This window comes from Sparus aurata, chromosome 10 (assembly GCF_900880675.1).
Source record: "Sparus aurata chromosome 10, fSpaAur1.1, whole genome shotgun sequence".
Taxonomy (NCBI): domain Eukaryota; kingdom Metazoa; phylum Chordata; class Actinopteri; order Spariformes; family Sparidae; genus Sparus; species Sparus aurata.
The window spans coordinates 22,236,586-22,253,272 of NC_044196.1; the positions used below are offsets into that span (position 1 = coordinate 22,236,586).

The window sequence follows — 16,687 nt, forward strand, 5'->3', positions numbered from 1 at the left end:
GTTCGTTTGATAAATGAGGGCCATAGTGTTTTGCATTTAGGCCAAAAGCGTCAATTTTGGTCTCATCTGACCAGAGCACCTTCCTCCACATGTTTGTTTTGCACCCACATGGCTTGTGGCAAACTGCATGGCTTTGTTTCAACAATGGCTCTCTTCTTGCCACTCTTCCACAAAGGCCCGATTTTTGGAGTGCATGACTAATAGTTGTCCTGTGGACAGATTCTCCCACCTGAGCTGTGGATCTCTGCAGCTCCTCCAGAGTTACCATGGGCCTCTTGACTGCTTCTCTCAGGGTTCGTGCGGGTGCTTGAAATCCTTGAAAGTGTTTGAATTTGTGTTTTCAAGGTCTGAAAAGTGCTTGGAAGTGCTTGACATTATACCTCTGTGTCTTGGCAAAATTGGGATCAGACTGGATAGTTTGCTTATTACAAGAAGAAATAAAATCTGTGTGTGTGTGTGTGTGTGTGTGTGTGTGTGTGTGTATCATTACACATGCAGCCTGGTAGCAATAGAGAAGGATGGCTGAGGAGAAGGTGAATTTGATGCTGAACTGATGACACGTTCAATATTAATAAACTTTGATGAATAAGCGAACAGCTTATAAAAGTTTGTGTCAAAAAAGAAAATTACAGGGTGCTCTCAGGTCTCTCTTTGTCTCGGTGCAAGTGTACCTGAAGAACGCCAAGTAGCTTCCCTTTTTTTGGATAAAACTTTGTGTTCTCCTTTAATTTCTAAAGTTTTTGCTATTATGAAACATCATTTTAGATGTTTACAGCACAATACAATGTACATAATTGTGATTAAAAGTGAAAAAAAAAAAAATTGAATTTGACCTTGAAAAATGTGTACGAACCAGTGCGCTGAACAGTGCTCTGAGATGTTCAAAGCTTGGGATATTTTTTCATATCCTAATCATGGTTTAAACTTCTCAACAACTTTATCCCTGACCTGTCTGGTGTGTTCCTTGGGGCTTCATGATGCTGTTTGTTCACTAATGTTCTCTAGCAAACCTCTGAGGCTTTCACAGAACAGCTGTATTCAAACTAAGATTAGATTACATACAGGTGGACTCCATTTACTAATTAGGTGACTTCTGAAGGCAACTGGTTGCACTGGATTTTATTTAATCGTATCAGAGTAAAGGGGGGTACATACTTTTGCACACCACACTTTTCTGTTTTTTATTTGTAAAAAAAAAAAATTAAAACCATGTATCATTTTCCTTCCACTTCACAATTATGCACCACTATATGTTGGTCTAACACATAAAATCTAAATACATTACATTTGTGGTTAAAATGTCACAAAATATGGAAAAGTTCAAGGGGGGTGAATACTTTTGCAAGGCACTGTACATTTCCATAAGAATGTTGCCTTGTTTGTCAAAGCTGCCTCTGTCAGAATAATATGGTAATTATTCTAAGATGTCTCTATATTGGAACAGGATAAAACCCTGAGCTAAGGCGACAGTAAGCACTCTAGTGCTTGTCAAATCCATCTTTTTAGTCTCACTCTTGCACACTTCACAGTGCTCTTTAGTGGCAGGTGGTCTTAGCACTTGAAAAGTTGGGAACCCACCAGCAAAAGGTGCCTCTGGATCATTAGCATTTCGCCCCCTAACCTGGACGTCTCACCTGAGTGACGCAGCAATGGCAATTAGGCCACACCTGCAGAGAGGTTCCAATTGCAGGCTCTTGTCAGCGGCAACCATCTCGAACTGGTCATGGCTACTATGGCTCTGCCCAGCAAGATTCTCTGCAGGAAACAGCACACAATTGTTGCCAAGGAAGCCAACCTAGGATTGTGTGCCATCCTTTGACATGAGCCTCGTTGATTTAGGCTCTTGATTTAGTGGTCTTAGGGTCCTGTGAATTACCCAGCCAAAAGAACCTCGTCTGGTCGGAGTTGGGTCACTGCCACCTCCTATGGAAAGACAAGCCTCCTCCCCAGGTCGACCTGAATTTCCAAGTCCAAGCCTGATGTAGATGGAGGATGTTTTTGTGCTCAGGGGTTTGTCTCCTTGCCCTCAGAAATGGACAGCTTCAGGTGATGGTGCCTGTTCTTAGTTGACTTTGAGTCTCTGAAGATCTGTCCTTGGCAGATGACCTCTCCAGTCTCCTAAGGCTTCCACTATGTATCAGCTTCCTTCACTGCTTCCTCGGACTTCCAACTCCTGCCTCACTTAATGGTCTTGTTAGGTTGTCAGCCATTCTCATCCTCTGACAGTTAGTGTGAGTTTGCTGTCCAGAGTACCCTGGGATGCCTCCTTTCTGAACACTTGGGTCAGCGAACTCATTGGCAACTGATCAATTCCTAATGAATTTGGTTCTTTAAGAACATAGCAGCCCTCAGTTAGTGTCCATAGGTTGGGTTCCTGCCTCTTTTTTCAGAGTTTGACAGCCTCTGATGTCTCTGCTGGGGTCACTATATGCTGCTGCCACCTCGTCTTTAACTGACCAGTCAAGTGAAGAACATTGATTACTTTGTTCCCACAATGCAATGTTCTGTTGGGAAACCTTCGCCCCTGGCATTCATGTGGATCCCATTTTACAGAAATCACCAGAGATGGACTGGACTTGTTCCAGCACGTCCCACGGATGCTCGGCCAGATTGGGATCTGGGGAATTTGGATCATGGCCAAATGCCTTGAACTGAGCAGTTTTTCCTGGTGTGTTCTTGTGTATTTTCCATATTGTCCTGCTGAGGGGACCACTGCAATCAGGGAGGTTACCAAGGAAGTTACCTTGACAGGATGTACTTTGTCTGCAGTGATGTTATGGTTTGTGTCAAGTGGCAACCATATGAATGCAAGGACCCACAGCTTCCCAGTGGATCATTTAATGGTAGTGAAATGATCACTGTTCAACTGCCTTTAACTGTTTAAATGTCAGTTCAGCTGATAAAAGCACAGATCACTTGAAGGATTGAAGGTCATATTGTTTGCTTGTACATTTTAGTTTATCAACGACAATCACTTAAATGTTAAGTATACATTTCCATATGAATGTTGCCTTGTTAGTCAAAGCTGCCTCTGTCAGAATAATTTGGTAATTGTTCTAAGATGTCTCTAGATTGGAATGGAATAAACCCCTGAGCTAAGGTGACAGAAAGCACTCCAGTGCTTGTCAAATCCATCTTTTTAGTCTCACTCTTGCACTCTGTCTCTTCACACCATGTCATTTCATGGTCATTAGGCAGTGTAGCTAATTACCTCAGCGTTGACAGACTTCTTACCTCTGTGCTGCCTTTATCCTATTCTTGTTCAACAAAGTGACAGAATCAGCCTTGCCCCCTAACAATCATGCTCATTCAGATAAAGGCTAAAAATTGATCAGCAAGAGTGGTGTGCAGACTTCGATACCTGCCAATCAATTCAAATGAAGAGGCATGTTAGTGAGTTTTATAAAGAGCAGCTTGAAACAAAGCGGTCTTACATTAGTAGGTCTCTCATGGTGAGCTCACTGAATGTGGATCTTTAAGACATTGTAAAGGACAAATAATGTGTGCTAAACATATCTGTGTCATGCTACATGTAAAGGCAGATGCCTGTACATTATCAGAAATTAATGAAGTCCATTAATCACTCCATTAATTCCTGATCAAGGTCACGTCATTCGGCATTATCACGCTTGGTATACCATGAAACCAAAGAGACTATTAATCAATACTTTTAAAAAGAAATGTTCAGTACCCAGTAAATGGGATGAACCTTGGATATTACTTGGCTACTGAGTTGCATGGTGGGTAATGTACTGTATATCTAACTATAAATATCTCCTGTTACTGTTATTTCTTTGGCCTTTGTTCTTAGGGTGCAATAATACTCTGGTGGACATCTTTTTCAAAACCTGGTGCCTACATTACCCACAATGCAATTTAGCCAATGAATGACATTACTGGAGATAATTTATCAGTTTACATGTTGCTTCCTCTGGAGCCATGAAAAGCTATTAACTACTTCTTTCCAGATATGCAGTTGTATTCCCACAGACCCGTAAACACAGTTTAATGCGTAAAAATGGTGAAGGTACCCGTCTCATCATTTGAGAAGAAAGCATGCATTTTGGTGTGTGTGTGTGTGTGTGTGTGTGTGTGTGTGTGTGTGTGTGTGTGTGTGTGTGTGTGTGTGTGTGTGTGTGTGTGTGTGTGTGTGTGTGTGTGTGTGTGTGTGTGTGTGTGTGTGTGTGTGTGTGGCCTGGTGCTATGGAGTACATGATTTAGATAACTTTTATTTCTCTCCTTCCCAGTGCGGCTTCATGACAGCATATCAGAGGAGGGATTCCACTATCTGGTCTTCGACTTGTAAGTGCAAGGCTTTTATTTTCCCTATTTTTTGCACCTTATGAGACACTCCAAATGGTTAAACAAGTGCTAAATACTCCACACATGCACAACACATTCATGTCACGCTCTGCCGACAGCTGTCAATCACATGTCTTGTCACCAAGGCATCATGGGAATTCAGATGTGGCATGTTCGCCTCCTCTTTGCTCCATCTGTCTCAGCAGTGCCGTGTGCTCAGCCATCACACAGCCTCACCGTGTTCGTATTCTGCACAAAATCATCGCTAACGTACTCGCATATAAAAGAGCTGAAATACAAATGAGCTTGATTGCATTAAGTAGAATCATATTCACATCTTTCAGCTCTCTAAATGATAAATAATAATTATCACAGATGACAGGTAAATACATTTATTCAGTCATATCTTTTTATTGTATTATTTACGCCTGTGCTTTTCCTACAGAAGAAAATCAAAATCTCTGCAGGCACAAAACCTTATTTTAAAGAGCTCTCAATATCAAATCAGAAGAAATCAAAGTCTAACTGAAATTATATTGCATGTTATTTACTGTTGCAGATCTGCTCTGTAAGTCAAATACTCTCTGCTCTGTTTTAAGTGAAAAGAAAATAATTAATCTTTTCATTAATGATAACCAGATGGCCTGATCACTCCTACAGGAATGTATTGGTCACATTTCTCAGCACTTAAATTGGATGGAATTTTGAAACATTACATTTGTTAATTGAGATTTATGTGAATTTTGCATTGGCAGTTACGGTGCACATTCTTTAAGCATAAAATGTCGGCCATCGGCCTCATTACATTCACCGCAAAGCAAATTTATTTGGTTGCCTTTTGCTATAGTTTCCAGGAGATAGTTGGAGTGAAGAAGGAAGATGGCATACCTGACTAAATACAACAGGAATGAAACGTTATGACATTGGCTTGTCTGCCTGAGCTAAGTAGATGGATTATTATCGTCAATAGGTTGTTTTATCAGTGAAGACAACAACTCCCATGAACCTACGTGACTTACGTCTTCTGTTTTTGTATTTCATTGTGAGGCCACTATCAGCAGAAATGACATACTATGCGTTTAATGCATCAAGCTTCTTTTCTTTAGTTTGTTGACACCCTGTGTAACATCTGTACCTAATTTGTGAAAAAAAGGGCAATCAACGTCGATTCATCATTGTAACCTATTATCCTGGGCTTTTACTGTCACTTCATGTAATCATCACTCCTCTAGATCTCTCACTCCTTCCCTCCATCCTCCTTAACTCACCATCACCTTCATTCTGTCTCTGTTGTGTACTGTCAGCTTGTCCATCAGGAATTATTTTAAATGCTGCAATTAATTAGAGTATGGGCAGTCGAGGTACAGTCGGTATTCCAGTCTTGGTTTAAAAAAACAACAACACAGGAATAAGTGAAGAACCTGCCTGGAAGAATGATCAGACACAACAATACTGCAGTTGGCTATTGCTGATTAACATCTACTATTTACTATATTCTTAAACTTTTTCTATTGAGCAGAATGAAGTCAGTGTGAGAGATTTTGAGAACTGGATTCAGAAAAAAAAATCATGATACTACACTTGCCTCATATTTCACAATGGGTCCTTCCTAACCACTGAATGAAGGATAACAGTATACACTCTACAGAGCAAACATAAAGTTGCGTGAATCCAGAGCGGAAGCATTTGCTAGAAGCCATGGCAAAGATCTTGTCTTATAATATCCTAGTGAGTAATTTTCCATATTCCGTGCAAATTGACCCACTGTCCTACTTGTAAACGTTTTAAAAAGTAACTCCATTGATGTTATACATGAAATGTACAAGTGTAGAAAACAGTGGATTAATTCCTGACTCCTACAGTATTCATGAGAACCTTATTAGTACTATAAACAAAGTTCCCTGCCAGTTTTCCTGCCTGGGCCATGTATCACATGAATGCGGTTAACTTGAACGGAAGTTAATTGGCTGAAGAAGAGGAAATTGACAGCAGGATAATGGTAGACGTCAGCGTATGGAAAGTTAGGTTAAGAGACGCCCCAGCCACCTATAATAGGACAAACAAAATCGACAAAGACTACACCATGTGCAAAAACTGTTGGGTAAAAGTTGAGTACAGGGCCACATCACGAATATGTAAAGCCACTTGAAACGCCACCACCTTGATCCACTTGTTGAGAAAATGGCTAATGCTAATGCTGTAAGTGAACGTGCAGCGTTGAATGCAACGTTTAAAGCAAAGCCTCCTTTCTCTTCCCTGATGGCTGCCAGTATTACAAAGTCCATCGCTGGGATCAAGTTGCAAGGACCTCGCTCGTACAGTGTGGATGAAAATAAAGTAAAGTAAAAATAAATGAAACACCGGAATCAAGGTATAAAATGTAGAGTAGAAAATGTTTCACTGAAAAGCTATTCCTGCTCTTTATGATGAGATGAGAGGAAAGTTGGAGGATGCACTCCAGTCTGCACAGAGAATTGTACTTACCTGCGATGGATTGACTCGACGGGCCATTGAGTACGTGACAATCACTGCCCATTTTATTGACAAGTAGGAAACACACTCCTACGTGTTGAAAACAAGGGGGAGGGGAAGTTCACTCATCTCTGAGCATGCTGATCAGTTGCTGTTCCTGAAGGAGAACATGCATAATTGAGGATACATTGAAATATGCTCAGGTTTAAATAATACAAGTTACTTCAAAAGCACTGACATGTTCTCAAGTTAACATAAATCAAGTCGATAAGCAGTTAAATGTGTTAAAAACAAGTGTGTCATGCTTTAAAAGGTTTAGCCATTGAAATGTGTTAAGGTTAACATAAAGACAAGTTTGTTGAGCTTTTAAATCATATAGGCATACAATGTGTGCAGGTTTACATACACAAGTTGGTAATGCTTAAAGAGCCCTAAAATTTGTATTTTTATATCTGCCTTTTATAAAGAAATGTGTATTTTTTTATTCTAATTTGTTTTCAGTTCTATAGTTCTGTAAATTAAATTTACAGACTTGTCCTGCTGCAGAACTGTGCTGTATTTTAACAGTTTGGACTTTTGCCAGTTTATGTGATAGCATATATTGACAATGACAAGTTAGTCACTGTGTTTGTAAAAGAGGCACTATGCCAAGACTTTGTACACTTTTTGTTCAGTGTTTCATCTCAATTTGTGTCACATTCTTATAATTCGGTGAAACTGACATCAAATTGCAGTTAATTAATAGTTAGAATCCTGCACTGTACCGTTTTATGGGCATTTTGGATTCTTCAAATAGACAGATATTGTGATGCATCGTTATGATTGTCTTGCAATATATAGATTATTTCAGAATTGGTGTATCGTGATCGTATCGTTATTGTGGGCCGTGTCTCGCTTATCATATCATATCGTATGGTAGCCTGTGATTCCTACCCCTACTTGTGAAAAGACCCCATTATCTGTTTTTAGTGGAATTTAAAAGAATTTCGAAAGATGTCGACATTACCAGCATCATTAGAACTGTGAAATATCAAAAACAAATTAGTCAGAGAAAAACCTGTGTGCTATCTACTGTACATAAACATAGCACTCCCTGAGGTCCAAAGGCTGACTCATAGCATAATTTACCATGCTCTATTATTACTGCACCTCCATTATATTATAGATTTGCTTGTGTTAGAAAAGCACTTAGGCTTTTAGCTATAACCTCATGGAGAGACATGGAAAACTCTCCCAGCTGAATAAACAATGTCCATATACTGTGTGACCACACATGCGGGAGTATGTTATTGTAGTGATTTCACCATTTTTGGCACAGCGTCATTATTTTCCAAAAGCTGGTCCTAAAAAGAATCTCTTAAATCTCACGACTTCAATAATCATCAAGCCCTTTTTTTTTCTCAATAGACACATGAACATCTGTGATTTTACACTTCACTTCTTTTCCACACATGTATTTTCTTTTCAGTGTTCTCATTATTTTTCTGTCTGCCACTTCATTTGTTTCTCCTCCAGAGTGACCGGTGGTGAATTGTTTGAGGATATTGTTGCCAGGGAGTACTACAGTGAAGCTGATGCCAGGTATGTGTAATGCTCTCTTGTGTTGATATTTCTCTATTGAAATAAATGTGATGTGAAATCCATTGAGTTTACTTTGGCAAAAAAGGCATATTCAAGAAGTACAAAGTATAGAACAGCTAACAAAATTATATCCATGAAAGTCATAAAATTGCATTACCTACCCTTGAGCATCCATTTGACATATGCACACAAAAATAGAACCCTTGCTCATTATGCAGCAGACAAGTGTTTCCTGTTGTGTTGCCTTTGATATGCCTTTTATGCCTGCAATTACTCTTTTTCATTTCCTGTTCTACCTTTTGTCCTTTGATTATAGATCTACTTTTCCTAATTTTACCTCATGACCTGTCCATTAAAAATCCACTCCAAAACGAACTCTGTCTGCTTTTTATGTGGCAGTTCCTGTAAAAGAAAGCAGCTTTATACCAGAGCATTTTCATTAAAGTTTCATCTAAGGTTTATTTTTTCATATTTTTAAATAAGTCTGAAGATTTTTTTAATTGTTTCCATCCAGCTGTATTGAAGTGTGACTTTCAGTTGATGGAGCTGCTCCAGCAGTTGTCGTCAAGAGTCGTAATCTTTTCAATTCAGATGAAAAAAGACAATTGGCAATTTACATATTTTTAGATGTGATGGATCTGGATTCTGTTTTGTTGTGGATTTTATTTATTTGTATGAATTGATTTATCAAAAGTGATATCTGAAAGAACGTAATGGATGAAAAGAATATGCATGTGTCCTTTTTGTATATTTCCTTTACTTGTCAAATTAGTTAAAGGAACAGTTCAACAAGGTGTTTTCTTTCCAAGAGTGACTTGAAGATCAATCTCATGAATGCGCGCTAAATACTGATATGGTTAGTCTAGCTTAGGCATTATGTGTGGGGAAGTATTTCTTGGCGAACAAAACAGCTGGGGGCAGTGACTCTATGCAGATCTTGTCACAGTGAGTTCACCAGGTACAGTTGTGCCTGCACAGACACCTATACTAAGACTTGTGTTTACAGACTCTGGCAATCTGCATTATAGCCAGAGATAGCGGACAGAAGTGCTGGGAGGAGATTGCCGATATGGTCAGATAAAACACGCAAGATACATGATATACTATGGCAACTTTCTGCCTGCTTCCAGTCTTTATACTAAGCTAAGCCAGCTGTAACCTGATTGATATCGATCTTATCGTCTCGCTATTGGCAAGAAAGCGGATGATTAGGTTTCAATCAGGAGAGACTAGTGAATGACGTTAAGAAAATGGTTATGACAGCAGATGGTATGTGATAAAATCTTTAGCTTAGACTCTATAGGGGGATTTTGTGATTGAAGGGCCTCTGCCCTGAGCAGCAGCAACAGAAACAGATAAATACCAAAATGCATGTGAGCAAGGAGACTGCAAATGCTGAACGCAGATGAAAAAACAGATTAATGCAATCATTTATTGGGGGGAGAGATGTTAACATCGGTAATCAGATGGACTTCATGAACCCTGTTTTCGCACAATGAGGCTCATTTTTATTATATATTTTTTGCATGAGAAAGTTGCAGCCTTCTGCACAGAGGCCCGAGAATGATGAGAACAATGTTGCAAAGGCTGAACACAAATGGCAGCGATGAGGATCAGTGATGAATTACTTTCCTCTGACTGAAGGTGTGTGGAGTTAGCATGGATGAAATAAGCCAGAGACAGTGTGGAGGTGATCAGGTTGTTGACCACAGCTGAGTGTCCTGGAAGAGCTGATGAACTTGTGTATGGGCAAATACAGGTTGAGAAGAGCATTTCTCCTTAAGTCTGGATAATCAGACTTCAGCTTGCTGGAAAAAGGTCCATAAGTATTATATCTTTCTTGACGATTCAAGCTGAAATTACCGCAAAATGTTGCATGAATGCACGCAGAAAAGCAGAATGAATGAACTAGAAAGCAGGAGACAATCATATTCAAAAAGACAACAGCAAGATGATGGGCTAACCTTGAGGGTGTTTCACTGTGCTATTGGATATATGTGCCAGGCTGATTTGAGCAGCTGATATCAATTGAAGGCACCAGATGATGACAGGCAGTTATTAGTAGGGGTGGAAAAAATAATCGATTCTTAGATGAATCACGATTGGGACGTGGAAGATTCTGAATCGAATCACAGATGTCAAAAATAAATTTTCTACACGTTAATTGACAACGTAATGTTGATGGAACGCAAGAGGTGAAACTCGGAAGTGAGGAAGTCCAGTGCCCGGACAGTCGACGGCGGGCACACAACGAAAAACATGGGATGTGTCGTGAATGTCTGTACTCACAAACAACTCATGGGTGGAACAGTCTGAGGCATTTGTTCACGCTGAGCAGCTCGAGAACAGCGTGGAGACTGCTGTTGGCTGTTGGCTGTTGGCTGTGGCATTGAGTGCGCAGCACCCAGGTTAACTTGTGACACCTGTAACTAACTATTGGGTATTTTTGTCATTCCACGCACTGCGTTCAAATGGTTACTTAAAGCCACCGTTCCCAGCCGCATACGCCGTTATTTAGCTGAATCCAAGTCGATGTGAAACTGTACACTGTCAAACAGCCCGCACAGTATGTTGAAATCCAGCCCGAACTCAGCGTGAGGTCAGTCAGCTGTGGCAAAGTGTGAGACGTCCAGATCAACCTGTGATACAAACACCTGTATCGACCGTCGACCAGCTGCAGCTGTATTAATGTACTACATGTGCTGCTACAGGAACACTTTTCTTTTCCTTTTGGTTCTTTGCAAAGCAGCATGTTTGCTAGCAAATGTAACCTTCCAGTTGCCTAGCCACATTTCTTTCATTTGTTTTTAATAATTAAATATATTGGAATTAAATTAAGTATGGATCATTATAAATACTTTGCTTTGAAAGTACCAAGTAGTCACTCAGTGAGAAAAAAGTAGGAAGTGATTAGCAAACTCAGATTTAATTATTATTATTTTTTGAAATCATGCATGGAAATGATGAATAAAAAAATTGCTGCATCAAGATGCATCGAGAATCGGTTTAGAATTGAATCGCCGACCTCTGAATCGGAATCGAATCAAATCATGAGGTGCCAAGAGATTCCCACCCCTAGTTATTAGTGAGCATGAGTGAGAGGACTGAATGAGAGGTTGGTATGAGAAATAAGTCAAAGGACTGAGCATGTGAAAGAACAGTCTGCCTGTCTGAACTTTTAGTTAGAGCTTCAGTTCCCAGAATGTTGAACTGTTCCTTTAGAAACTTTCTTTTGTCAGTCAAAGTGCTGTTTTCATGTGGTTGGTGTGTTCTGTCTGCCTGTTCTTGTTCCTTTGTTTCTTGACATTTACCTGTTCTCCCTCTTCCTCTTCTTTTTGCTTCTGGCGTGGTCTCTCTCTCTCCTCCACAGTCACTGCATACAGCAGATTCTAGAAAGTGTAAATCATTGCCACATTAATGGCATAGTGCACAGGGACCTAAAGGTTAGTAAGTGACGACAGTAACAGCAAAAAGACACGGGCCTGCCCACCTGTAACACCTTGCCTTGCTCCTCCACTGCCTGATCAGTCGACCAATTAACCTTTTCACTGAGTGCCGCCTCCTCCAAAACCACGCCTTCCCCTCTACCAGTCACCCTCACGCAAAGCCACCTGACAGGAGTGTTTTGAGATTCGCCTGCTGCAGGGCATTGTTGGCAGGTTTACTGGAGAGGAGGTGGTAGGTCGTGAAGTAATGGGGGAGCTGGTAGATCTCATGATGGCCTGCCCCTCCTGTATGCCGGAGCACAAAGTGCATGTAGCATCTGTCCAAAACCATGCAGTGACGCGGCCACTGAGAGGCTGACAGCTGAGAGAGGAGGAGGCAGAGGAGGATGAAAAACTTTTTGTGTATCATGTGTGGAAATTTGTGACAGTTTGTATTCAGTGATAACCGAATGGCCCTCATAGTAAATTATACAATACAGCACATGGCCTATTATCATAACACAACTTAAAACACATAGTCTCTGACAAACCTTAAAATATGTTGAATAAGATGTCAATCTTATTTAACATGTTTAATAGTTGTCATAGACACCTTAACACTTCCTGCCATGCTTTGAGCACTGTTAGGTTGTAATTGAGAAGCGGTAACAGATTCAAGCCACATCCCTCCATCAGCTCCTACCTCCCTCCTCAGTCTCTCAAGGTCCAGCCTCAAGCTGGCCAGGAGCTAACACCACTTCTGTTTTGAGACTCGGGCAGAGAATTGGCCATGCTGTGTGCGTAGTAGATGATGATGATGATGATGATGATGATGATGATGATGATGATGATGATGATGATGATGATGAAATTGCAGCTCTGTTTTTCTAGCCGGTGGCTGTCATAGCATGTCATTAAGCAACTGCAGAAATGCAAAAAAAAAACCAACCCAAACACTCATAACATAGAGTAAATGGCTCCATATTTTGGCTGCTGGTTGTGGGGGTCAATTGCCACATCTTTGTACAGTCACCGCACTAACATGGCCAGCAACTCCCCGAGTGTCAAAGCGAGCTCACAGCCACAGACAGTGAGTGGTAGCTTATCACTAACCCATGGCCCCCTGGTGTTTGCATGCAGTCATTGCATTCAGCAGATCCTAGAAGCTGTGCTCCACTGCCACCAGATGGGTGTGGTCCACCGCGACCTCAAGGTAAGTAGACTCATTATGAAGACCAAACAAATACAGATTCTTCCTTTGATTTTTTTTTCTTTTTTTATCTGTGGCCTCATACTCTTAACATGTCTTACCTGGCCTCTGTATTTATTTCTCTATTTTTTTTTCCTATTTGATTTTTTCTTTTTGTGTCTACACTGATGTAAATCTACTCTCTCAATTCTTCTGTTAATGTCATATTACACCTTACTTTCACATTGAGGTGTGATCTTTCAGTGTCCTATTTTGACTAAAATTATCAACCTCACACTTCCATCGAGCAGGCACTCCACTTGCCTCCCCCCCCATGAAAGAAAAGTGTTAACACCCCTGAAAATAAGACTGGCAGTCATCCTTCTAAAAAAAGCAGTGCATACTGTTCATGGGCCTTTTTGAAAAGGCGAATATGTCTGGATGAAAGTCTGCCATAGGCTGTTGTACCTCCATGAAGAATGCCCATCCTGTAGTAAAATGTCTGTTCTGCTGAAGAGAAGTTATGTACTGAAACACCATCTTGTTGTACAATGGTGTGCTATTTAGGGTTAGAGGTCAGGGTCACGTGTGCATGAAATAGTCAAATTACCATTGTTATAATTTTTTGACTGTTATTAGAGTTTAGATCTTAGTAAACATTAAGACCACAGTGGTCTGTTTCCATCCATAATGCTGTTGTTTTCTTCCTGTGGTATCCTCCAAACGCTCTGATTTGCTAATCAAATGAACCAGGTGTGTCTGAGATTTGGTTTACCATACCCTGCCAGCTCTCCGCGCTCTGATTGGCTGTTACCAGGCAGCTGCTGTGGCTCACTGCAGAAACACAAAGACAAACAAATACAACCCAAATAAGCGAGCTACAGAGCTGAGGTAACACTGGGAAACACTGAGAAATTAAATCACATGAATATACACAAAATAATGATTCCAGATTAGGTTAGTACAGGGAGACAAAACACACACAAACCCACACACACATACACAGGCCTGTTTATAAAGTTTTTGTAAAGCTTTAAGATTATGTAGTCTAGACACATGATTATTGTTGTTATTATTATTATTTATTACATGCTGTCCTCAAGTGTCTCAATCTAAGAATACATTATACACCAATATAGTATTGCTCTTATACAGAATTATGGGACTCAATTATAATTTTTGTACAATTTTGAAGGGTCAGAATCAATTGTGGATCAACACACATTGCCTTTTTTTCTTGTACATCATGAAACCTTATTTACCTCATTTTTGGGGTCACAGTTCAGTTTAAGTTCAGTACAGCAGGAAACATGCAACAAATCTCTAATGAATAATCCTACATTTCTTATGATTAATTTCTTCTTTATCTTTGAATGGCAGCAGTTTAAGACAGTAGTGTCGACTCCTGCTTTTGGTTTTTAATGGCAGTTGTCATTAGTGTCACTTACTAGATTGGAGTAAAGATCACAACACTTTTATTCTTCTCTCTTATATTCTTCTATTATTGCATGCACTGAACTAAGACAACCATACTGTGACAGTTTGGGACGAATACATGAACCGTTACACCTCTAGCCTACAGTTACCTTCAGTAAACCCAACTGCTGTAGAATATTGAATATTGTAGAATATCGTCATGTTGAATAAGGAACATGAGAACATTTGATGTATACAATTCTCATTTGTCTTAGTAGAACAGCCTCGAACCATTAGCCTGAAGCAGAGATGAAGAGCAGGCAACCTTCAACTCATTTTAACTGCAAAGCATTATCAGCCTAGTCGATGCTAGATTGCTAACTAAAGGTTAAGGCCAACAAAAGCTAACATTAGCATCTTGTGTTCAAAAGAATCAAAGAGTGGGAGGTAATTACCTCTCTTCTCAAACATAATCTCCTTCCATAGCAAACACAATGAGCAGCACAAATGCATTGGAACAGTCATTTTTGGATGCTAAGGGAGGCGTGCAAAGCCAGGAGCAACATTTGTGAAGAGTTGAGTAGTCCACCATAGTTCCTAGTGATTTAATAGTGCCTTTTTTATAGATAGAGGCATAGATTGTCCAAACATCATCAATGGACGCAACAGGCACAATGAGCACTCAGTTCGAGCCTTTACAAGCTAACCTAGAGATAGTCGTGGAGCACTGCCCTGGAGTAAATGAGCCCGGTGATGGCCAGCCAGATCTTGCATCCACACCAAGCATCCATCCTTTACATAAAACAAAGGAGGTGAGCCAAAAAAGACTTGACAGAGTTGTTTCTTGCACATTTTGGCAGCAAGTGCAGTGTTTGCATTCATCAGTAAACAATCATTGATTGAAGCAGAACCACCAGGCTGGTTTAGCCGGCCAGTAATTCTATCTATTTTATGGCTCGTTATATTAGACGCAATCCAATTAGAGCAATTTCACACCAGCAGCAAGGAGAGAGCATAAATCCTGAAACCTGATAAGAACCATATGTTATACTCAGATGAAGAAACCCAATCATGTATTTGTAAGAGTTTGTTTATCCACCCAATATTTTCAAGGTGAATTTAGAGTGCAATATACTGACATGACAGCCTTGTGTATTGTGGCTTGTCGGTTAACGTGACCACATCTTGCACAATGCCATCAGTGAAATGCTTTCTGGGTATTTATTTATATTCATCACCCTGTAAGTTTGACTATGTTTGCATGTGTGGGGCTTTTGCAGCCTTATCTGCAGGCCTGAGAGCCACACTAGGTAGTATTTAAATGCTGTCTGAATGCTTTACAGGTTTAGTGATTTATAAAGGAAAGCCATGAGGTACCGATGGGTGTTAAAGCACCCTGAGCAGCCATCATCCACATGGTACCATTTCTGTGATCATAACACAGATTATAAAGTGCTTTATCAAATCTTCTTGTGATGCAGCTAGTGAGAAGCAGTCTTTCAGTCTTTATACTTTCAGAGGCAATGTGTTTATAAGTCATTATAACATGATACAAAGTAATGGGAGCAGCTGCTGGTTATGGAAGTGTGTGCATGGTCTGCTTTGTCATTTAAATTTTTTGTTTCTCACAATTTATTTTATATTTATGTTAACCCTGAGTGACTGTTTCAATTTGGTAGGCTAGAGTAACCTTTCAGAACCTTTTAAGATATTTTGCACACATTTCACCTAACTTTCTACTTTCATCAAAGAGACATAAAACCAGTGTCAACAACTTCTATTTTAACTAAAGTTTTAGCAAGGGCAAAGCATACAGCTCAAACTTAACTCAATTGCTGTTAATCATTATCAACAATACCTATTGATACAAAGCACATTTCAGTATATTATAAAGATTAATCTAAAAGAGTTGGTTGAAAAGAGTACTTAAAATAAATTTAGTAGTGATTGAGAGGGTCAGGCTGTGGATCCAGTATGCCCTTCCCCTAATGCAGAAAGTCACCAAGTCCTTGCAGTTACTCACGACCCCATTTTTGGGGCCCCAAATTTCCTCAATGTCCAACTTCCTGCCAGCAGAGTGAACAATCAAAATATGATCCACAGTGCTCATTCCCACCATGTCCTGTCTGTGAACTTTCATCAAGCATCTCTGGTGGGCGCTGGTTGGTATCCATGGCATAACATGTAGAACTCTGTTTACCATTTCCTTACGGAGGTGAATGAGAACGAGTGTTCCAGTTAAACTTTGATGTAGAATTAATTGTACATCGAGATTGCTGAGGGCAAGCAAATGTGTTTGTCC

At 40.1% G+C, this 16,687-nt stretch overlaps 1 protein-coding gene across 27 annotated transcripts in view; it reads left to right on the top strand.

The window, feature by feature from the left end:
- Positions 1-16,687, top strand: part of camk2d1 (calcium/calmodulin-dependent protein kinase (CaM kinase) II delta 1) — a 90,994-nt gene that overhangs the window by 40,320 nt on the left and 33,987 nt on the right. For 17 of the 27 annotated variants that reach the window (XM_030429684.1, XM_030429681.1, XM_030429687.1 and 14 more), the window contains exons 4-6: positions 4,248-4,302; positions 8,290-8,355; positions 12,921-12,993. In XM_030429684.1, the coding sequence (XP_030285544.1) occupies positions 4,248-4,302; positions 8,290-8,355; positions 12,921-12,993 (194 nt within the window). Of the gene's footprint in view, positions 1-4,247; positions 4,303-8,289; positions 8,356-11,725; positions 11,799-12,920; positions 12,994-16,687 lie in introns of all 27 variants that reach the window. The other 10 variants (XM_030429682.1, XM_030429688.1, XM_030429696.1 and 7 more) reach the window with 1 other exon arrangement.